The 23,887-nt window shown below is 48.8% G+C and overlaps 1 protein-coding gene across 4 annotated transcripts in view; it reads right to left on the bottom strand.

The window, feature by feature from the left end:
- SMOC1 (SPARC related modular calcium binding 1) overlaps positions 1-23,887 on the bottom strand; it is a 149,289-nt gene that overhangs the window by 3,626 nt on the left and 121,776 nt on the right. For all 4 annotated transcript variants that reach the window (XM_021675051.2, XM_064374986.1, XM_021675049.2 and 1 more), the window contains exons 8-11: positions 17,877-18,069; positions 17,259-17,341; positions 15,350-15,455; positions 5,422-5,666 (exon numbers count right to left, since the gene is read on the bottom strand). In XM_021675051.2, coding sequence (XP_021530726.2) covers positions 5,422-5,666; positions 15,350-15,455; positions 17,259-17,341; positions 17,877-18,069 — 627 coding nt within the window. The remainder of the gene's footprint in view (positions 1-5,421; positions 5,667-15,349; positions 15,456-17,258; positions 17,342-17,876; positions 18,070-23,887) is intronic.

Genomic DNA, 23,887 nt, shown 5'->3' with positions numbered 1-23,887 from the left:
GTGGGAAGTGGCAGAGCCAGGCTGCTGACTTCAAATCCCACCTTTCCTCCATTCCCTCCAGAGCTACTTCTGCCCATGCCAAGTGGAAATGTCAGCACATCGAAAAAGGACGCATGCAGCAGTCCTGCCCACCAAGCTGAGAGGTATAAAGTGAAATGGACAGCCAGCCGAAACCAGCTATCTTTCATAGAGGCTTATGTGCTAATCCTGTTACCTAAGTCCTATCACTTAGTACTCAGAGCAACTTTATTTGAGAGTGATAAAATTATCTCCATCTTAGGATGATGAAACTGAGGCTTGGAGATGTCAGATAACCCACCCAGGATGGCACAGCTTCCATGTGGCAAAGCGAATTCCGACCTAGCTAGCTGCCTCCAGTATCATGCTCCGAGCTGCCAGGGAGGACTGGGGAGAAGAAGGCTGAGCCCCAGGCAGGTGACATCCTCAGACAAGGCAAAAGAAGAGCTGGTAGTTCTGAGAAATGAAGGCACTAGACCCCACCCCACCTGTCACAGGACAGTGACAATGATCCCAGTGAAGGTGCTTTATAAATTGGGAAAGTTAAGAAAGAGGCATGTAATGCAGAGAATTCAGCTCTCCAGGGAAGAGTCCAGTTGGTAAAATATCTGTGTTCAAGTGCGATTTCCAAAAATTCAGTCCCTTGGACCAAAAACTCGGCTGGTCCCCAAGCTCTGCATCCTTCCCCCAGCCAGCTTCTGCCCCCACCTAGCATGCAAGCCCCTCGCAACCCACCAGGGGGCACCGCAGGACACCGGATGGATGACCAATGCATAGGCTCTGCTCCCGAGCCGCTGCACACCATCCACCCCAGGGGTTTTTCTGCTGCCCTGCAGAGCAGAGGGATGGGGGGGCAGTTCTGAAAGTCACGCCTTCAGCCCCTGGACATGTTCCTCTACTGCTACCGATTTCTTCTGTGCCTTCACTGTGTACCAGGTACCGTGCTAAGTTCTCCACACACATGATCTGGTTAAATCCTCACCAAATCATTGAGGCAGGTACTATCTTCTCCACTTCGCAAATGGGGAAATGGAGGCTTAGAGAGTTTAGGTAACTTGCCAAGGGTTACAGACCTGGCAGGTGGCAGAGCTGGGATTAAAATCAAGCCAGGCCCATCTGACCTCAGGGCCTCTGCTCTTTCTCCAGCCCCCACTTGTGCCTGATCATGGTCTCCCAGGCTGCTCCTGGGCCTCCCAACAGTGGCCCAGCATCCCACAGGCACTGCCTGCCTAGAAACTGTGGGCTTCCCAGCTCAGGTTGCTGGTGGCACCCTCACCCTCTGCAACACCTTCTACTCCTGCCCACACTGCCCCCAGGCCGGTCTGCCCCCCGCCACTTCCCCGGACTCCCCACTGGCCACTCTCTTGGCTTCCCCAGGCAAGCAACACTGGCCTGCTCACACAAGGTGACATCTTCAAACATGCTGGGGTCCTTCTCATGCAGAGGACAGCAGTCTGGCCCAGGAATCCTGAGGCTAGGCCAAGCGCCGGCAGTGCTCGTACCTCACATGTACCCTTGAGCAAACTGCTACCCCTCTCTCGGCTAGCCTTGACTCCTAGATTGCAAAGTGGACTGGAGGACCCAAGGAGCCTTCTAGCTCTGGACTGCATGGGTCTACTGCAGTGTGTCCTGTGGTGTGTGTGGAAAGGGAGAGTGGGGACAGAGGAATCCTTTCTGCCTCTCCATAGGCTTTAAGTCTACTCAGCCTCCACTTCGCCCCACCCCACTGATTGATCCTATACATTCTCTTCCTCTTATCTCAGTGTTCTACTCTCCCTCACTCCATCACGCACATACGCAGACACATGCACATACACAGACATACGCACAATGCATGAGTACATACGTATAGACATGCACACACAGTCATACTTAAAGACACACGTGTAGCCCATGTACAAACAAACACAGACATGGACACTCAGACCTACCCAGAGACATGCACAAACAGACACGTGCACATACGTGCAGAGACATGTCACAGACACGGGCTTTCTGGGTAGACTTTCAACCAGGCAATGTGTTTAGGGGTCGACATTGATTCCAAAGCTCTCTGGTCTTTATAGTCCTACCTTTGAGGTGGGGACTTCAAGAGGGTGTATTGGGCCAAGAAGAATGACAGTTGCATTCCAAAGCACCCTAGGGGCCTCTGTAGGCAAAGCTTTGAGGATAATTGAAACTAACACTTGTTCCCAGCTGAGCCTGGGTTGAGAAGGAACATTCAGATGACCAGTGATCTCTAAATGCTACATTCCAGTTCACAGTTTTCTCTGGATGCTTCTGTCAGGTCCTATGTGTCAGCTGAGACTGACAGACACCTGGCACCTGAAAAGGCTTCAGAGGAAGGCTAGGAGGGCTCCCTGAGCTAGGTGGACTTGAGGTCACCACACTCAGCCATTGTTTGACTTCTACGTGCTGTGCAGACCAGGACAAGCAGCATGGGAAGGGGGCAGAAAGCAGGGTCAGCACAGAGCATCGTCGCTCAGCCCAGGAGTGCCCCTGGTATGCCTGGGGTCTACATGAACCCTGGATAGTCTCTTCCTGATACTGGCCATCTGCTGTGCTCTGCAAAAGACCACAAATTCCAAGTGTGTCAGAGCATAATGTCACCGGAAGGGGCAACCCCCTCATCCATTCATTCCTTCACTTATTCATTCATTTCACAAGGACTTAATGAACTACCAGGTGCCATGTTCTGTGCTAGAGGTTAGAAACAGAGAGAGAGGTAATTGGAAGAGTAAAGTGCAATACAGCGTGACAAGTGCTACTGAGAGAGGCAATCATCTTAAGAAGAATACTAATATTAAACTGAGTTATTTCAATGTCTCAGGCACTATGGGAAATGCTTTCACTCACTGTCCCATTTAATCAGCACAACAGTCCTATGAGATAGACTCTAGCATTATTCCCATTAGACAGATGAAGAAACTGAAATGCAGAATGGGTCAGTCATTTGTACTGAACTGAAATCCAAAATGCTCCAAAATCCAAAACCTTTTAAGTGCTGACATGATGCTCAAAAGACATGCTCACTGGAGCATATCGGATTTCAGATTTTGTGGATTTGGGATGCTCAACCAGTATGTGTAATGTAAATATTACAAAATCTGGAAAAGTTCCAAACACTTCTGGTCCCAAGCATTTCGGATAAGGGACACTCAAGCCGCATGTGGTGAAAGAGCAAGGCCGGGCAGAGGCAGGGTTTGAACCATGACGTTACTGAGTCCTGGAGACTCAGAGTACCATGGGAACAGAGAAGCATCCTCACCAGACAGGCATGCCCGGAGTGATGAAGTCACACACCAGTAAGCCTCAAAACCAAGGCCACAAACAGCCATGAAGGGCACGGGTCCCCAGCCCAGGTTCCTATGGGAACCCATCCATTTCCCATGCTACTCTTTGGGTTTACGCTGACAACTGAGGAAGAAGGAAAATGCCTTTTTGTCTTCTTCTGCTAAACTCTCTCCCTGGGTAATCTTACCTTTTCCAAAGCTTTCATTTCAAATAAGTCAGCATCACCCAAATCTGCATCTTCAGACCCTTCACCTGCATTACAGAGCCACTCATCCTTCACGTGCATCCAACTCAACATGTCCAAAGCATACTAGGGTCTCCCCCAACCCTCTACACCTAACCTGCTCTTCCTTCCACGTTGCACATCTCAGTGAGCAGCCCTGCCTCCAGCAGCACAAAATCACCTTTGCCCCATACCCAACTTGATCTCCAATCACCCATTTCTCTCCATCCCCCTCACGCTGCTGTGTTTTCATAACCTGGCCCCCCTTCACTCTAGCCTGGACTGTGCCATGCCTCCTATTGGGTGACCCTGCCTTGCTCATTTCCAATCCATGTCCCGCCCTGCAGCCAGAATACTTTTTAAAGAAAAACTGATACTATCAATTCTCTGATTGAACCCCTTCAGCAGCTTTCCACTACCCTCATAAGGTCTAAATTATTTCACCTGAATTTAAAACTCTCCAACTTCACCTTGCCTCTTGTCACCACCCCGGCTCTTCCTATCGCTGTTAAAATATTCATTTCAGTCACACACACATCTTTTAGCTCATTGAAAACTATTTCCTCGCCTCCAGAGCTTCACTCCTCGTTTGCCTCAGCTTAGAACACTCAGTCTCCTGACCCGTCTGCTTGGCCACCTCCTACTCATGTTTCCAGTATTGGGTTAGACCATAGGTTGGCAAATTTATCTGCGAGAGACTAGATAGTAAATATTTTAGGCTTTGTGAGCCATGTACAGTCCCTGTTATATATTCTTCTTTTGTAAAAATCTTACAGATCTTTACAAATGCAAAAAACATTCTTAGTTCACGGGCTGTACAAAAGCAGCCTGCAGACTGGATGGAGCATTCAGGCCTTTGTTTGCTGAGCCCTGGTTTAGGCATCACTTCCTTCACAAAGGTTTCCAAGGCTGTCTGCTCCTTAGTGTCTTGGGTGTCCCTATATATGTTGCTACAATGTCTGCACTTGCTCCACTGTGACAGAGATGATTAGCTGTTTGCCAGAATTCATGCTGCCCTCTTCCTGGATTCCCTTTCCTAGTGACTGAATTCTGGCCAGTGAATTATGAGCAGGAATGTGTATCGTTTTCAGGGCTGGCCCATATAACCCAGCCTTCCTAGTGACTGAGTTCTGGCCAGTGAAATACCAGTGGAATGACTGTCATTTCCAGTGAAATACCAGCAGGAATGAGTGTCATTTCCAGTGAAACACCAGCAGGAATGAGGGTCATTTCCAGTGAAATACCAGCAAGAATGAGAGTCATTTCCAGTGAAATACCAGTAGGAATGAGGCTCATTTCCAGGACTGGCCCATAAAACTCCCTCACATGCACTGCTTCATATCTACTCCATCTGGTTGACTGAGGCTGGAGATGACCCCCAGAGTAACCTTGGAAGCCACATGATGAAGACAGCAGAATCACTCTCAGCCTGGATCCCAGAGTGACTACAGAGAGCAATCCCTGCCCTACTCCTTCCCCTACACACACACACACACACACACACACACACACACACACACACATGCACCCTATAACATGTGACCATGCTGAACTATTACACGCACTAGACAAAAATTTTCCACTGTGTTGAGCCATGATGTACGGGTCTACTTGTAACTGTAGCCTGGCCCACCCTAGCACACTCTCACAGCACTTACCACGGTGTATGTGAGTGCTTAGTTAAGCTCTGTCTCCTGTGCAAGGATAGGGACCTTATCAGTCAATTCCTCCACTGTCTCAAACATCTCGCATGAAGCATAGCACACTCCCAGCAAATAACTGTTGAATAGATGAGTAGCTGGGATCTCATGTATCAGAGAGCCCTCGGTCCCGTGCCTGGGTGGGGGCAAGTGTTGAAAGGCCAGGAGCACAGGGAGAGGACTCACCTTCTTTGCTAACGCCCAGGCAGCCCTTCAGCTCGGGCAGTGAGATGACCTTGTCCTTGTTCAGGTCACAGTAGTCGGTGAAACGCCGGGCACATTTCTTGGGCTTGGCTTTCTTCTTCACATAGCGCTTGAAGGGCTTCATCTCCCGCTTGTTAATGTCATTGCTGCTATTGCTGTCCAGCTGGCCGAAATACCAATGCACCACTCGCTCTTCCAGGGTGTGGCTGGGGTCCGGCTCTGAGAACCTGGGCCATTGACAAACACCCCCACCCCAGAGAACACCACTCAGGATCTTGCAGGAACCGTCAGCCCTGCCGTGACTGCTTCACAGAAGGTCAGGTAGAAACGGCTCCTCCCAGCCAAAGTCACCCGGAGTGGCTCAGCCTGTGGCAGCATCAAGCCATCTCTGACTCAAATTCCAAGAATGGACAATTCGTTTCTCGTGGCTCCCCAGGTGGATCCTTATTACATGAACATGCCTCACCCTCTACCAGAGCCGGAAGTGTTTTTGTACATGACGGATGCTCAAGAGAAACTGACTTGATCTAATTCACTGAATAAACCAGAGCTGGAATCCAAATGGTCCTTCCCCTGGCCTAGCACTCACTGCACACAAGCAGCTCATCAAAGGTAAGCATGTGCCCTGGGATGGACGTGACTCTGGGGAAGGTGCTCTGAGCATCCACCGCACATGCAGTGCCAGTCCGGGCCCTGGAGGGTGCACCCCTGGCCGAAGCGGCTCACTGTCTCTATAAGACAGAGCCACAAAGGTGAGAACAGTCACGACAACTGAATGTGGAGTGTGGGGTTCCCATGGTCCATCACTGCTGGACACCCAGTGCAGCAGGAATTGAGAGAAGAGAGCAACTGAGACAGACACAAACAGAAGCTCTGAAACTGGAAAAGCCTGGACCGACTGGGATGAGTCTCTCCAGCCCGAGGTTTTAGTCAGGAGGTCTGGGGTGGTCCCAGGAAACCACCTATTCACCAACACCACCAAGTGATTCTGCTCAGAAACACTGGACTAGAGTCACCAAGAACATTTCCTGGAGTCCAGAGGCGGTCACAACCATGTCTGCCACAGCCCCCCATCAAGTTACAAGATCGACGTCTCCATGTATGCAATGGCCTACCCATCCATGTTATGTACTTAGCTGTGTCCTATTTTCTCCCAAAAAGGAGTCAGGGTGATAACTATGATTTACAACTTTTTAAGCCAATAGTGGGTTTATTATAGAGGGACAGACTGGATCACTACCAGGAGAATGGAACCCCACGAACCCCACGCTCCTGTTCCCAGGGCTTGGCATTGAGTGAATGTGATAGAGGCCCTTGTGCACTTCCCCTGGGGGAAGTCCCACATTCACACCCTCAGTGTCCAGAACACTGGGACAGAGTGCGTGATACCAGAGGTCAGAAGCAGGGCAGAGGGCTCACTCTTCCACAGGGATCCTAGACCAGGGTTCAAGGCCTGTCTGCACATTCTGAAGCTGCTCCTGGTGGGAAAACTACTCAAAGCACTTGTCATGCCACCCTCTCTTCTCTGGGGTTTGCGAGGTTTCCAGAAAGAAGATCATGTCTGACCCTTCCCCTATGAAAAAGTCAGCAAACTCCCCCCTCTTCCACCCATCCCTGCAAGTAACCTCCAAGTTCAGGTAAAAAGAAGTTACATTATGGGGGAAAAGAAAGCCAGTCATCCATCCCTGTTAGATGCCTATTCCTAATTAGGTGAATTTCAGTCTTGGGCAGGTACTCCAGGCATCCTGGACTGATTCCAGGAGGATGCAATTAGTGGATCTGCCAGGGAGACCTCATCCTAACAGGTTTAACTCAGAAAGTACCTGGTGGAAGGTGTGAGGAGCCGTGGAGAGCTGCCAGCTGCCTCTAGTCTGTCATGGAAACCAGGCTCAGGAGGTCTTTGAAACAGGCATGAAGTTACTCACTGCAGAACTCAGATTTTGTCACTGCCAGCATACGCAGTGTTCTGGTGTTTTCCATCTTCCCCTATTTTACCCGCAATATTCACTCTTAGATGGCCCCTGTGGTATATACCAGCTGCACAGGCAGAAATTTCTGTTGTGATGCTCTTGGTGCAGGTAGGGGAGTGACCCATCTGTCCCTGCCTTTCCCTAAACAGCAGGGAGGACACAGGCTGTGAGGGAGAGACAGAAGGCCCCCACGGAAGGAACTCGGTTCTCTCAGGCAATGGGGGAGGCACTCAGGGACCTTCCTGCTCAGCACCCACCCCCCACGGCCCACCAGGGAGCCATGACAGTTTCAAGGCAAAGGCAGCTCTTCCTTTAACCTTTAGGCTCAGTATAGCGTAATGTCTACCTAGAGGCTGGAATAATAAAGCCTCAGTCGCTGAGACGGGAAGGGATGAGGTCATCCCACCCAGAGGCCTTGCCAGGGGAGGCGTGTCCCTCCAACACGTGTTTCTGGGGTTTCCGTCTGTCCAACTTTCAGCAACTCCATTGAGAGAGCTCCGCCACCCTCCTTTGGGCTATTTTGCAGCAAGAAGCGGTTCTTCTTCCTGACTTTACAACCTCCAAGAGTTTCCTTCCGTGCCTGAGAGTGACCATCATCTGGCTCCTGCCCCTTTCCCAGTCTCTCTTCTGACTTTCCCTTCCTGCCATCTCCTTACCAGAAAAACAACATTTCGACTCTCTTCACTCCCATCAGGACCTCCCAGTGCAAGGAAACCATGACTTCTGATTGCTGCCCACAACCCTGCCCGGCTCCCACGTGGGCCACTGGGCTAAGACATGCAGTGCTCACTACCTCGGGAGAGATACTTTGAGCCTCTCCAAGCAGTGCCTCTGGGCTCCCTCTAACACTGCCACAACCCACAGCCTGCCTTGTGGGGCCTGAGGGTCCTCCTGCCTTCCTCCCTCCTTCTCAGCTAGCATGATACTCTCTGCTTCTGAACTCCTTTGGCTGCCAAAACAACCCCAAAACCCCCAAGTAAGAGAGCCTGACCTCTGCCTGTAAGCTGGATAGCCCTAGGGTCATCTTTGGAATCCAACACTTTGGCAAGGCCAAACTCCAAGTACATTAATAGCAGAACTTCTCAGCTTTGAGCCCATGAAGGATTGTGGACCCTCTGAGAACCTACACAAAGATATAGGCTCTCTCTAGAGAAATGCACGTACACAGAGAAGTCTGCAGATTTTAGGAGAGTAATGGACTCCCTAAAGCCCATTCAAAGTCCCTGGACTCAGGTTTAAAAAAAAGACAGAAACAAAACTCCTGATCTGGAGGAAGGGAGGCTCTAGCCATGGCCCAGGGAGAGGATTTAAGCACGATGCTTCTAGGAGAAGACGGAGGGAGACAAACGAGAGCAGCTGGGAGGGGTTCTGGGGTGGTTTCCCTATTTCCAACAAAACTATTGAAGGCAATGGATTTAAAAACTGTGTAAATCAAGTTTCTGGCCTGGCCACAGCCTTAAATCACAGAGGACATGAGAGCAGGTACCCACCATGCTTTATCCAAGCTCTTGGCTAAGACTGGGATCCAGCGGGAGTCCTGGCATAGCAGTAAGTGTGTGCAAAAGAAGACCCAAGAGGCCTCTGTTAATGGAACAGAATCTGAGATTTTTCCTGGAGGAGTGCTGGGTAGGCATGGAGCAGGGAGGCCTCCCCCAGAGCTTCAGGAGTCTCTCAAGCAGTCTTTGCTAAAGACTTTCCATCACAGTTAGACCCCCCTCAATCACCCATTGACACCCTAACAGCAAAGTCATAGCCTAAGTCTTGCAACCTGACCCTTCTCCTCCCAGCTCCAGGCTTACACCGGCCTCAGGCTCCCAACTTGTCTCGACCGAGCACACATATATTCCACTGGAGGTCAGGGCCGCTGAATTCAATGCTGCTCATCAGGCAAAGGCTGGGGACCTAAGTTACAGGGAGCGAGGGCTCCTTGGGATCAGTGTAACAGCACTCACTTGTCTACACTGCAGACTTCTCCGTGGGTAACGTTCTACTTCTACTAAAAGGGTCCACTGGGTAGGTAGAATATCCAAGTTTCCTTGAATGTGGTAGGGAAAGACACACCCAAATGACACCAAATTCCAGATTTTAGAAGACTATGGTTCAGACAATATGAGCCAGACAACGCCGGTGTCTGCACTACCTCTGGGCTGTTTTTGTGGCTGTCCTGTTGACTTCTGCCCCCAGGGATGAGGAAACCCACTAGAGCCAAGTCCCTCCCCAAGCCAGCCCCACAAAGCCTTCTCCCAGTTTCAGAGGGGGCGCAGGCCACCCTTCTCCCGCAGCACTTTCAGTTTTGCTTCTGCAGCCTCAGCCCCGCCAGGCCTTGGCTGCAACGCACAGCTGGAGAGCCAGCTCCATTTACCACAAGGAAACCTGCTTTGGCCAAGATCTCAGGCCCAGTTCTGCTGTCCTAAGCAGTTTTAGAGAAGGTAAGGCGGGACGGCCTGGAGGCACTAGCCAAGCCAAGCAGACCAACTGAGCCCCGTCTGGAGTTGGGTCCAGGCCCCGCCAGCTGTGCGGGTGCGGCAGGGAAATGCCAAGTCAGCCACATTCCAGCCTCTTCCTTGCAAAGCCATCAACGAGCAACCACACTGGGCAGGAAGGAGGAAGCCACATTACAGTCTCCCCTTGGGCGACCACGTGCAGGGGCCAAGAGGCTCACACAGCCCTTCCCACCTCCCCTCAAAGTTGACTTTCCCTAGGTCAGAGTGGAGCCAGGAGAGGGTGTCCCTGCTCTAGAAGACTCTGCAGCTGAGATCTCAGAAATCTAACTTTGGGACTGATACATGCTATGGGTGCTACAGGAAGGCTGATCTAAGGGGGAGCATTGCCTCCTGGAGCTCTGGCCAGAGGAGCCAAAGGGATAACTCACCCAGAAAACATTCACCGAGAGGGGCTATCACCCAGTGATATTTGCAAGGCACCCCCTCCCATGCACCTGCCATAGAGTTTCCACAGACACCCCATTCTACTCTGCCTATTTTTAGATCTTTGTAGCACTGCTTTTTGCTACTAAATCCAGCCAGAAAAGGGAGTAGATGCCTCCCACTCTTCCACTCCCTGCATCTAGCAAGTCTTGAAATTTTTATCGATTTCTTTACAAAAGCTTCAGTAAATCATCCCTTTCCCACATTCCATGTCCTCATCACCCTTCACGCTGGCACTTGCTATAATCTTCCTGCCTGTTTTGCTCCTCTCCAGTCCTGCTTCCATAGTGCCATCAGGATGACTCTGCAAAAATGCCCATCTAACCTTGTAGCTCCCTTCTGCTCTGCAGCTTGATTCCCAGGACCTGGCACCATCTGGGCTCTGTCCAGCTCTGCAGCCTCACCTCCTACCGGTCTCCATCCTGACTTCCAGACATAAACCATACTACTTCCTACAATTCCTTCTTCATGCCCTACCCTGTTCACACCTCACTACCCACATGGTCCCCGCTGCTGGAAGGCCCTTACCCCTGGTCCATCTAGGTCAGGCATTTTCCCATTTGTAAGTGAAGATGGGGCTCCACTGTTGCTCCCATGAAAAGCCTTCCCTGGCTTCCCCAGGGTCCCCACAACACTTTCTCAGCCTCTATTATCCCACCAACTTTGCACTGCTGTCATATGGTTGTTCTAGATCTCCTCTCCAGGCCAGAAACTATGCCCTTTTCTTCAGATGCCCCAGAACCTAGCAGGAAGCTCCTACCAGGGGCGGGTTGAAAGGTGAGAGTTGATGCAAAGCCAACATCTCCATGGCCAACAGGAAGTAGATTGGGAGGAAGACACCTTTTTTTCTGCACCATCCAAACATCTTCCATCCCCTTTTCCCACTGTCCCCAAGTGGGACTGCTTCCCTGGCCTCAGCTGTCGTCCAGCTTTAACTGCTAGACTCTGAGAGGATCAGATGTGGCTTCGTTAACCTCATGCCTGCAGCCCCAACTCTGCCTGAACTCCACAACCAAGGCGAAAACACAGGAAGCCTGCGCTTCCTAATTGTCTCTGTCAGTCCTGTTCCAGACAAGCTACCTGACCTCCAGCTGCTCCATACCTCTGCTCTTCCATCAGACAAGAGGGATGACTGGCCAGGGTCTGTCTGCACAGCACCCCAAGTCCCTGGGGCCCAGCCAGGGTGCCCAAGGGCCCTGGTTACAAAATAGCATCTCAGTAAACTTGACAGCTGGCTCCAGTCTTACACTTGGTCTTGAGATGGTCGAAAGACCCTCTGATGTGTGCCAGAAAGGGGTCTTATCAAGACAGGGATCCATGCCTCTATCCCCCGTCCCTCTGGCTGTTTATTCATTTAACATATTTTATTGGGCACCTAGCAGTGCTAGCCACTAGTCTAAGCTCTGGGAATACAGCAGAGAAGAAGACAGAAAATGTTTCTTCTCTCATAGAACTTAAATTCTTATTGGGTTTGGGGAGACAGATAATATATCAACAAGCCAGCAAAATATCAGGCCCTGATATACACCAGGCTGAGTGTTAAAAAGGGGTGCTGAGGTACAGGGTGAGCAGGCAGCTCCTGTAGATTGAGTGGTCCTTGAGAAGGTGACATTGAAATAGATAAGCAGGGCCCAGTCATGGGAAGATGGGGAACTGAATTCTAGGAGCAACTGACATAGAGGTCCTGGAACAGGCAAAAGCTTGACTTGTTTGAGGAACCAGAACTGAGGAGAACCAGTGCCTGGAACATAACGGTGGGAAGGAGAGGAATATGTGGGGAGAGGCGGGGCTGGCAAGATTGTCCTGAAGGGCCAGCCCGGGTCAGAGTTAGGGCTTTCGCTGAATACAGTGGGAAGATCTGGGACGGCCTTAAACCCTGTTACTACACTGGTAACCCTGGAGGCTACCTTCCTGGCTAGCAGTTTCTCTCTTTCTTCTCCCTTTCCCTACCCACTTCCTTGGTTTCTAAACGATTTCTTGGAGCATCTTATTTGTCTTTTGATTAAAGTCCAGCCTTTAGGTAACGTAACTACCAAAGGCAGTTCAAATCTTTCATTCCCATCGAAACCAAGCATGGTCAAGCTAATATGAGCTTAAAATGAAAAACATGTTTTGGAACAATTATTTTTTTTGAGAAACCTCTTCCAATAGAAGAGAAAAAAGAGCCTCTTCCCTAAGGACACACTGGTATTAAAAAAATTATAAATTTCATAGCTTTCCTTGCCTGTAAAAATCCCTTCTGCCTGCCATTTGAGGATAAGACACAATTCCTGACTTCCTCTGGCAGCAGGGCCCATCTGCATCCCCCACCTGCAGTGGAGACCACTCAGTGCTCTTGAGAAAGCAACCAAGGGGGAGTTTGAAGTCCTGCCTCCTTAGGACTCAGGCAGAACTGCAGGTGGGACCCCCAAGCTGGGGGCAGTGCCAGCAGCCTGCAGGGAGATGTAAGTAGGAAGTCCCCAGACCAGAAGTGTTTAAGCCCATGACCCTCCTTTTTTCTTTTTCCCTCTCTTCTAAACATAAATATAAACATAAAACATAAATCTCTCATGCCTGTTTTTGCATGAAACAACAGGTTTTTTTTTTTTTTTTTTTGGAGACGAAGTCTCGCTCTGTCGTCCAGGCTAATGGGGTTTCACCGTGTTAGCCAGGATGGTCTCCATCTCCTGACCTCATGACCCACCCGTCTTGGCCTCCCAAAGTGGGATTACAGGCATGAGCCACCACACCTGGCCAACAACAGGTATTTTTTCATATTCTAAACACAAATAACATAAAGGCCAACAATACTGAACATGCCTTTTCAAAATTCACCCTCGCCCCTCTTCTTGGAGATCCGGATGCCAGCCTCTCTGTCTCGGAGCCTGAGTGGCTGAGTGCCACAGGCTGCCTGGAGTAGCTCCCATCTGTGAGCCTGTTGGACCCCGTCTTCATCTTTCTCAGACTTAGTGCTGTGCTCCTCCTGGAGGAGGCCTGGCCCTTACCCACATGGGCGGCAGAAACAGAACCCCAGCCAGAAACCAGCCTCAGAGCTCACGGGACCGTGGCGGGGCTCAGGCAAGTACCCAACAAGCAGTTTCCAAGACGGGCAACCACGGCACTCACTTCTTTTCTTTTTTCTGCTTTTTCTTAAAAAAAAATATGTTTTGGTAAAAAACACCAAACAGGAGATTGAGCCTGTTAACAAACGTCTGAGTGTAGAGCACTGTGCTATGAACTCAAGGACAGTTGTGTAGCATCCCTGGGACTTCTTTATCTTGCTTCACTGAAACTTAACACCCATTGGGTAGTAACTCCCCAAAATCCCTGGCAACTGGCACTCTACTCTCTGCTTCTACGTCTGACGGCTTCAGATACCTCATGTACGTGGAATCACGCAGCATCTGTGTTTGTCCTCAATACAACAGGATTTCTCTCTTTTAAGACTGAATATTACTCCACCGTAGACACATACCACATGTTCTTTATTCATCCACCGATGGGCACTGAGGTTGTTTCCACCTCTTGGCTATTGTGTGCACTCACTTTGATTTGATATAAAATTGGGTTTTCAGAATGGCTGCCTCGCCTGCCTCAGGATGCAGGACTGTCGACAGCTCTGCTTGGAGCCCTAAACTCCTACCCTAAATACATACCACATGGTCCTACGAATCGCCACTGAGGGAGCCATGCTCGTGGCCTTCCATGGGCCTAGGCTTGTTCTCCTGGTGGCATTCCTTGCCTTCTTGGTAACAACTCTGCCTCTGGGCAGATGCGGGGGGACTAGCTCCCTCTCCTCAGTGAGCCGTGGAAGTTTAAAGTCAAGCTGCTCATCCCTGCCAAGCCTACGCCACCTCCCCTGCTGCTGTAAGGAGCCGAGACACTCCCCTGCTTGTCTCCACCAGCCCTTGCTGTGCCTCCCCCTCTGGCTTCATAAGCAGGAGTCTTACTCAGCACGTCTCAAAGGCCTTTGGGGATCTGAGTCCCACCCACCTCTCCCACCTCCCGATCACCACTCTCACCTCCTCCGCCTCCTCCTCCGTCGCCTGTCCACCACAGCCCAACCTAACTGAACCACAGACATGCACGTTCTTGGAGCTACAATATTCTTTTCTTCTCCCTGGAATGGCTTTCTCTTTTCTTTGACCGGCTAAGTCCTACCTATCCTTCAAAACTCAGTTCAGCTATCACCTCCTCCAGGAAGTCTTCTCTGATTCTTCCAGACTCAGTTAGACAACCATTCTCTGTTCTTCCACTTCTGTCCTAGCACTCACCACAGAGTCTGTAAATATCTATCTATGGTCTAGTATCCCCACTAGGCTGCATCCTTTGAAGGTGGGTCATGCCTCATATCCCCAGATACCTCGTCCTTAGCTCAGTGTTTGCTGTGTCTTCCATGTTCAGAAGGTGGTAAGTGGTGGATGAATGCACACATGCATCTCCAACCAACTGGCCTAATGGGCCCAAACTCATGAGTGCCAGCGATGCTGGTTACTGGGGAGCATATGCCTTTCAGCCTCATGTCAGGACTGCCTCAGCTGCCACCTCAATTCCTGACCTAAGCTGGATTTGGCTATGTGAGTGTCCAATTCCATTGCCAAGAGCTCCTTGAATTCTCAGGAGGTCAAAAAGGCATTTGGTTCCTGCCTTCTCAGGAGAGAAGAAAATCACAAAGTGCTTTGTGCTTCCTCTCTGCCCTCCTTGTCCCCGTGATATGCCCATCATCCTTCCGGCCATTCAGAACTCTCACTCCAACCCATCACCTTCTGAGATTAAACAGCTGGAAGTCCCAGACAGCCCTGGACTTTCCTATAAATCAGGTAACTCAAAGCGAAGGGCAAGCAGCTCCCAAAGAATAGGGAAGGTAGAGGAGCAGGAAGATTTTCAGCAGAAGGCGGGCCAAAGCTATGGGTACGTGGTTTCAGGAAAAAGATCAATTTCCAGCCCTTGCCCTCCCCAAACCCTGCCCTCAGCGTCTGAAAAGTCAAGGGCCTTCACATTCCCTTTTGAGCCTGAGTCCTGCTATATCCTCACCTCCCACCTCCAGTAGGCGCTGCTGAGTTAATGGCCTGAACCATGTCAGTGGTGAGAGCATCCAGGAGGCTGGTGATAAACTCCATTTTCTTCCCTTCTGGACAGCCTAAAAGATAAAATGAGATTTGAAGGCAGATGCCAGGTAATAAACAAGTCAACAGCTTTCTCAACTACCATCCTTACCTAAACTTCTCAAAGCCCTTCTCATCTAGCCAAATCCACTTTAGGGATTTGTTTACAGGTCAGATGAGTCTCATAAACTTCCATAGTTCCTTTACCCTCAGACCAAATAATGCTTTCAGTTTACTTCCATTCCACACATTTTTGTTAGACATCAACTCAGGCACTAAGTTAAACGCTAGGGATACAGCAGTGAACAATACAGAAGGTCCTTATCCTGGTGAAGTTCATATCTGCAGGAGAACTCAAGCTAATAGCCAAGCAGTCATCCTAAAATGAGAAAAAATACTATGCTAGGGGTGGGAACCAGGAGCTGCGGGAGCACAAGGGAGGGAGAGAAGCCCCGTGGTCAAAGTTGACTTAAGTATACCTGCCACCGGATCCATCCAAGAGCCTCCTCCTGTTTTCAGCTCCCTCCTCATCCATCTTAGATTATAACTACAGCATCGCTCTTGTAAATACCCCCAAGTCCTTTGCTCCTCTTTTCCTCTTTGCACTATTCCAGCAAAACACAGTAAAACACAGATGAACCTTCTCATAGATAGCCTTTTCCATGTCTATACCAAGTAGCTGGGGAAAACACCACCGGACAATTGGACAGATGGTTGTCCTACAAAGTCACGATCACCAGCACCAAATGGGCCCTCTACGCTACTCCCAATGCTCCTCTCCACAGCAACTAGCTCATTCTCTTCTCTCTCCAAATCCTCCAGGTCTCAGGTTCAACACATGCTTCTGTGGAATCTGAAGCAGGTTCTCCCTGCCATTCTCACAGCACATTCTACTTTCCCTTCAAAGTATCCACCATGACTGTTTATAAATGCCCGTATTCATTTATTTGTCTCCAATCTGTCTCTACTCTGTAAGTCTCATGTCAACTTTGACCACAAGATTATACCCAGTGCCTGGCACATAGTAGCATCTCAAATTCACATTTGTTGAGGGGATGGCTAAAAGGGGTACCCTGGCCACCATGACTCCATTCTTGTGATGGGGTGATTTCTACAAACCTCACGTGGAAACTCCCTGACTTTTAGAACTCTCTGCTTTCAGTTCTCACTTGGAGTCCTGATAGGTCAAGGGAAGGTGGCCCATTTCCCACAAGTGCTGATCTGACTTTGTGCTATGTAAAGATAACAGGATTCCAAACCACCAATATTTAGTAATCTTACTGTAACTTGCAGGCAGAAATCACTATAAATAAGGAGAAACCCACACAGCAGCCATTTGGAGGTCCCAGGGCCCTGCCTATATGTCTTGTGTCACACTCTTGGTGGTCCTGTGTCACCAGGGGTCATCTGCCTCTTCAGAGCAGGCAACAGACACTGTCCACATCGCTCAGGACAACCTTCCCTGTAAGCTATCTTATCCTCACAGCCCTGGAAAAAATAACTCACGGTGCCCAAAACATTGTCCCCATGGACCTCAGAAGGACAACGCACTGCAGAATTGCAGAGACAAAATTTTAACCTGTCTCTGTCATTACCTTATAATGTAATGTCATTATAATGTAATGACTACATCATAAAGCAAAGAGGCACAAGGAAGAGAAGCAACATCCACAAGAGCACAGAGCTAACTAGGAATAAATCCCAGACCAGGATGCACATCCCATGGCTCCTGGCTCCGTCTTACACACGGGGAAACAAAGAAGAGAGAGCTTCTTGATGAGAGGGTACGTGATGAGAAGGAGGTGAAGGTGCCAGCAGGGGCAGCATGGTGTCCCCACCTGGTAGCTCCCTGTCCTTGAAGGGGTCATCTGCTTCTGCACTCTTGGCCCTGGCATCGCTCTCACAACTGGGCATCACGTAGCTGGGAAAAGAAATATGGGGGTTGGAAGGGGCTGGCAACTGAGCCTACTTCAGTCACTACTGCCCAGGAACGATCTGTGTTGTCACCAAGCCTACAGCACCAAGGGTGGGCAGCACGATATTCCTTGCGCTGTTCGGCAGCTACAAGGCAATCTTAGAATCAGCGTTTCCACTGAGATATGTTCAAGCATGTCATTTCAACCACTCAAGCATAATAACAATGACACTTGAGCTGCACACAGTATCTTTTGATCCATGGAACCTAGTGGCTTAGACAGGGCAATAATCTCATCAGGAGACTGACATTCAGAGAGGTTAAGTACTGTTCCAAGGTCTTAAGTTAGAAAGAGACAGGCCTGTGAGCAGAATCCAGGTCCCAGGGTCTTCCTACCTGAAACTCTTCTACTCATGAATGAAATCATTGCTTTCCCAGGCAGTCAACTCCCACCAAAGCAGGGCAGGAATGCTGGGAGATGCCAGCATGCATAACAGGCAGCAGGTCCGTTTTTCCCAGGACCCAGCCCGAGGGGGCTTACCGTGTGGAGGTCCCGGGCAGCGGGCGCCCCGTGTCCACCAGCACACACCAGCAATAGCCAGTGGACTGGTGGCACTGCACTGGCTTATAGAGTCCCCCAGGGGCACACTCAGGGATGACAATACCCTCGCGGGGATTCTGCCGAGCCTCTTCCAGGGCACTCTGCCTCTCCTGGTCACACGAGTGGACTTTCTCTGCAAAGGAAGACACAGCCTGTGGTGACTGTCACTCCTATAACTTAACATTCCTGTCTTCTGTGACCAGCACCCAAAGTAAATAGCAAGGACCAGGCCTGGACCCAAGGAACTGATGAGCTGCCTGGTTGATGAATTACCATGGAGAGCTGTCTCCCATGTCAGCGCCATGCTGAGCGGAGCTGGAGGTTCAGAACCTCCCCATGGCCATCTCTGGGGCCAGCGTTCATTAGCATTCCCACAAAATAGGTTCAACTGCAGCAACAAGCCAGCCAGGGACTCCAGGGATGTCCCTTCTCAGAGTGGCAGCTTGCCCCGCGGGTGGAATGCCTCACTGTTTTCAGAGTGGCTCCCGCTGATGCTCTGTCTACTGGCTGCAGGAGAGGAGGGTGCAGGAGGCTGGCTGCCCTGGGAACCGATGCAGGAATGCCTCTGCATGTAGACCTTTCCAAGCCCAGACACAGCAGGATGGAGCCGTGGCCACAAGCCTCATGTGGAGTGACGCTCGGCACCCAGGAGGAGCAGAAACAAGGTCCAACCCTGGCTCCTCCCTACCCTCCAATGCGCTGGACAAAGCAGGCCGAGTGAACTTCAGTGAATTACACAATGCTGCTTCCATTCAATGGGAGAGAAAACAGGTCCAGCCAGAAGGTGTCTGCACTCAGCAGCGTCAGGAACACATGAGCATGTCTGAACAGCCAAACCTGGTTTCCCCCGAGCCAGTCCCAGGCTGAGACAGTGCATGGTGCCCTGTGTCCAGCATGGACAGCTCCAGGGCGTCTCACACCTGCACAGCTGCTTACCTGAAAATTCTTCCCAATCAACCACTGAGCCTGCTTGGCTTCCCCTCTTTTTTTTTTTCTGGTTTTCTTTTTGTTTTAATTATTAAAAATAAGTAGTGTTGGGTTTCTTACTATAAAGAAGTTTTAAAAAGGAAACTTTGGAAAAACCTATAATCCCACTAAAGTTAAACATTGTACCTTCCCTAGATTTTAGGTACATACATACATGGAAATACAGGTGCATACATCTACTTTTTTGATAAAAAAAAAGAATCATATCATAAACCTGTACTATGACCTTATTTTTCATTTACTTGTTTATTTACCTACTATATTTTTTTCATGCCATTGTTCTACAACTCTTCTCTTGAAGAAGTTGACAGGAATGTAGTCTTGGGCATCCCACTGAATGATTACAGCATGTTACAAAAATACCGTTCTTAAGAGCCAGGAACTTGGTATCAGCAACCTGGAGAATCATGCTGTGCACTGAACAACAGCCCAAGTGATGAACTTCGCTTTAAAGAAGCCAAGTTCCTTGAAATAACAGCTCTGCTCATGACACACATATAAGTAAAGCATGTATGTTAAACAAACCAGAGGAGTACACAGAGACATAAAGTAGCTCAATGCAGTTTTACAGAGAAGTCAGATGATAGGAAAATAATGCTGCATCTCACTGCTAGGAAAATGCTCAAAAACAATAGCCCAGTGATTCTCACTGCAGGGTTAAAGGACTATTTCTTTAGGGGCATAAAAAGATCTGAGGGCCAGGAGGCAGGTAGGTAGAGCATATTCACTATTAAAATATAAAATATAATTTTGAATTTGGGAAGTGAAAAAAACTACTGTTTTCATAATGTAAATATAGCAAAGCTAAACAGAATCTCCTTGGCTAGAGGAAGAATGAAGTTTAAAATAGCTGACAGACATCAGCTTTGGGATTCTGCCTCCAACTGTGACTGCCACCAGAACAGCATCTAGAGGGAGGAAAGAGACAGAAACTGAGCAGGGAGAGGGGCCTTGGGAAACCTGGCTTAAAGATCCAGCACGTTGACTTCAGCTCCTGGCTGGGAAGGTACCATGGCAACTTCAAGGGGATTATGCAAGAATTTTTCAATAGCTCCCTCAACCCCAATTTGGTAGCCTTATTTTCCTACCTCGTATTTCATGCCATGAAAGAGGCAATAGAGGAGCAAAACCAAAGGAAAACAGCTTTTTACTGGCACCACGTTCATGTAACAACCTCTGACAGAGGCTTTAAATTAAGACTCTCCAGGCCAACCTTCTAAAGCCATAAATCAGATTGAAAGCAAGAGGCAAAGAGAGAAGGGGGGAACTTCCCCAGGGGCAGAGCGAATAATGAACCTGACTTCACACCACTGGGGGTCCCGAGACCCTTGGAAATGTGGACAGGAGCCATCTAAGAAGAGGCACAGACCCATGGTTTGCACCCTATTAATGGATTTCTGGAAGTCCTTGAAGGGTGTTTGGAGCTGTTTATAGTCAGTATCTATGAAGTTCCGTGGAGAATAAAATCATTAAAATGCCAGGCTCAGTGGCTCATGCCTATAGTCCCAGCATTTGGGGAGGTTGAGGCAGGCATGTAGATTGCTTGAGCTCAGGGGTTTGAGACCAGCCTGGGTAACATAGCAATACCCTGTCTATACAAAAAATAAATTAATAATAATAATAATAATACAAAACATAGCCAATGTGGTGCTCTATGCCTATAGTCCCAGCTACCCAGGAGGCTGAGGTGGGAGGGTCACCTGAGTCCAGGAGGTCGAGGCTGCAATGAGCCATGATTACACCACTGCACTCCAGCCTGGGCCACACAGTAAGACCATGTCTCAGTAAAATAAAATAAAATAAATCATAAAAATGATAAAGCTCACTAACTTGGAAATTTGGGGAATAGCAAAGAATTAAAAAGAAGCCTGAATGCAAGGATTATTACTTTCTTATTTGGATTATTTCTATTATTGATTTATTACTTCATTACAGTATCTGTAAGTCCAGGTGCCTCTAAGAAAGAGACAGGAGTGGTTTATCATAATAGCACTAACCCTCTGTGAAGAGTACACAGAGAGTTTGTCTTACAGCAAAGAGAAAATCTCCCTTAAACTCATCTGTACAACTAATAACAATAAAAACAAACATTCATTGAGTGATATGTGCCAGGCAATAGACTAAGACTTTATGTGATGAATCCCTTTGCCCACGTGAGGTAGGCACTATTATTACGCCCGTTTTATAGACAAGGAAGCTGAACATTGAAGAGATTAATGGATTTTCCCAAGTTCATTCAGCCAGGAAAGAGAAGGACTGGGGATCCTGACAGTCAGGCCTGACTTGCTAACCTCTAGACAGTGTTGCCTCTAACCATTTGCTCTGGGAGAAAAATACAATTTTTTTTTTTTTGAGATACAGTTTCGCTCTTATTGCCAAGGCTGGAATGCAGTGGTGTGATCCCGCTTACTGCAACCTCCACCTCCCAAGTTCAAGCGGTTCTCCTGCCTCGGCTGAGATTCAACCTCTCCTGCCTGAGTGGCTGGGATTACAGGCATGCACCACCACATCCAGCTAATTTTGTATTTTTAGTAGAGACAGGGTTTCTCCATGTTGGTCAGGCTGGTCTCAAACTCCTGACCTCGTGATCCACCTGCATCGGCCTCCCAATGTGCTGGGATTACAGGCGTGAGCCACCACGCCTGGCTGAAAAATATATTTATTTTTACAGTGAGCTCCTCTATGTCAGTGTCTTTGCAGACTGTCCCAAATCTGCTGCATTCAAAACCAAATGTGCTAGACACAGCACAGCTTCTTCTGACCCATGATGTCTTCTCAACTTAAGCACGCTACAAATCTTGTACCTGGGTATTTTTCTCTCTTTGCCTCAGAAGAGGAAAACTTAAAACCAAATTTAACTCACCCACCATTGCAGAACTATAAAATGAATAACAATAGCTAACATCTATTTGAGTATTTACCATGGGCCAGACTTGGTAATTAGATGCATTATTTGTATTAACTCACTTCAAACTCATTACAAACCTTTAAGGGCAGTGTTGTTATCCTCAATGAACAGAAAAGGATGCAGAAACACAGACTGGCCAAGAAATTGGATAGAGATCATAGAACTAGGAAGTGGCAGAGCTGACATTTCAGTACTGGCTGTGTGCTTCACCTCTCGGCAGAGCTGACATTTCAGTACTGGCTGTGTGCTTCACCTCTCGGCAAGATCATCTTCTTGCCACAAGCGAATCTGATTTTTATTCTAACCTATATTTTTCTTTTACTCAGTATGGTTCATCTCATTACAAAACAGTCCCCACTGAGCTGGGTCTCCCTGTGCTCATGCCTTTGTGTGGACCTCTCCACGTGGACTCTGGTTTGGTTTGGCCAATTAGAGGCAACGCTGGTGCTGTGTGTCAGGCCGAGGCCTCAAGGGGACTTGCAGCTCTCGCTTTTACTTCTGTGGAAGCTGCCCTGAGATCATCACAAGGAAGCTGGTCTTGCCTACTAGAGAACAAGAGGCCACAGAGAGGAAAGCGAAGCAGCTCAGGCCACAGCGAGTGCCAACTGCAGACATGAGAGGAAGGTCACCTTGTACATTCCAGCCCAGCTGATCCTCCTCCATCTGGATGAGTCCAGGAGTAAGTTCAGGTAAAACAAGGACTTGGCCAACCCACAGACACATTAGAAAGAATAAATTATTTTTATGGTAAGCCAGTACATTTCGGAGCAGTTTATTACACAGCAATAGAAAACTGAAACATCTAGACCTCTTCAACTATTCATCAATTTATCCAACATGTATTTCTGTAGCCCCTGTAAGCCCTTCAATCAATCAATCATCAATCAATCAATCAATTATTCTTGCAGTGCTTCTCTAGAGGTCATGGGTCATGCAGATGCTAATCAGTAAGTACCACAGGGCATTAGTTTATTCCGTATCTGAGGACCCAAATTTGTAACTCATCCACCATTGCAGAACTATAAAATGAATAACAATAGCTAACGTTTATTTGAGTATTTACCATGTGCCAGACTTGGTACTAGGCAGTTTGCTTGTATTAACTCACTTCAAACTCAAACGAGTCTCTAAAATAGTGTTCTTACACTCACTGAATAGAGAAGATGCAAAAACAGACTGGCAGAGGCACTAGATCAAGATCATAGAACTAAGAAGTGGCAGACCCAAAAAGCTAGCCTACCCATGGGGCCACTGCCATCCTCTGTCCTTCTCAGTTACTGGATCCCAAATGCATCTTAAAATTCACATTTATCAGTTTTCTTAGGTACCAAGAAGTCCCTTTTCAGAATGCAAAACAGGGGGTCTATTTCATGGGTCTCTTCATGATCATGGGTTCACAGAGGGAGCTCCCAGAAATGAACACACACTGTTCCAAAATAATCTGCTCAGGAAAGTTGAAAGAGAGATGACAAGATTAGAAGGTCTGGCCAGGTATCTATGAGAGTGGACCAGGACCATCCGTAAACACCTGGAAGCCATAAACAGCAGGGGAGAGGGAATAATCAGGGCTGTTCAGGGGGATGGAAACACATGATCACACATACACACTCATGCGCCTACCCCTATAATCCTGTTTCTCGGATGGTGCAGAGAAGAAGTGTGAGTCAGGTCATTCCACACTTGGACACGAGTGGTTAAAGTTTCACTCACAAACCTCTGACTCTCTAAGAGAAGAAACACAATAGGAAAACATCCTTTGGAAGAAATGAAACCACGTCCAGCCCTCGTCACCAGAAAGCACACAACCCACCGCTAATTGCACACAGTGAAGCAGGACCGAAGTGAAGCAGGAGTGGGCAGGGCAGGAGACAGGAGAGGAAAAAAGAGGTTGGACCAGACAAACATGAACCCTGTCTCCAGGCCCAGAGCACGGGTTCCTTCACATCCCACCAAGATCGAATAAGTCTGGAGCACAGCTCTGTCAGCTAGGACTAGCCCAGGCCTCTGTGCCTCACAATTACTCGTCGTGATTAGGAACAAAGGAAAGCATGGATAA

Source organism: Aotus nancymaae, unplaced genomic scaffold, assembly GCF_030222135.1.
Source record: "Aotus nancymaae isolate 86718 unplaced genomic scaffold, 86718_ANA_hifiasm-v0.15.2.pri h1tg000011l, whole genome shotgun sequence".
In the NCBI taxonomy this organism is placed as follows: domain Eukaryota; kingdom Metazoa; phylum Chordata; class Mammalia; order Primates; family Aotidae; genus Aotus; species Aotus nancymaae.
Note: the sequence above shows the minus strand (reverse complement) of the source record. Positions and strands in the feature narration are given on the sequence as shown.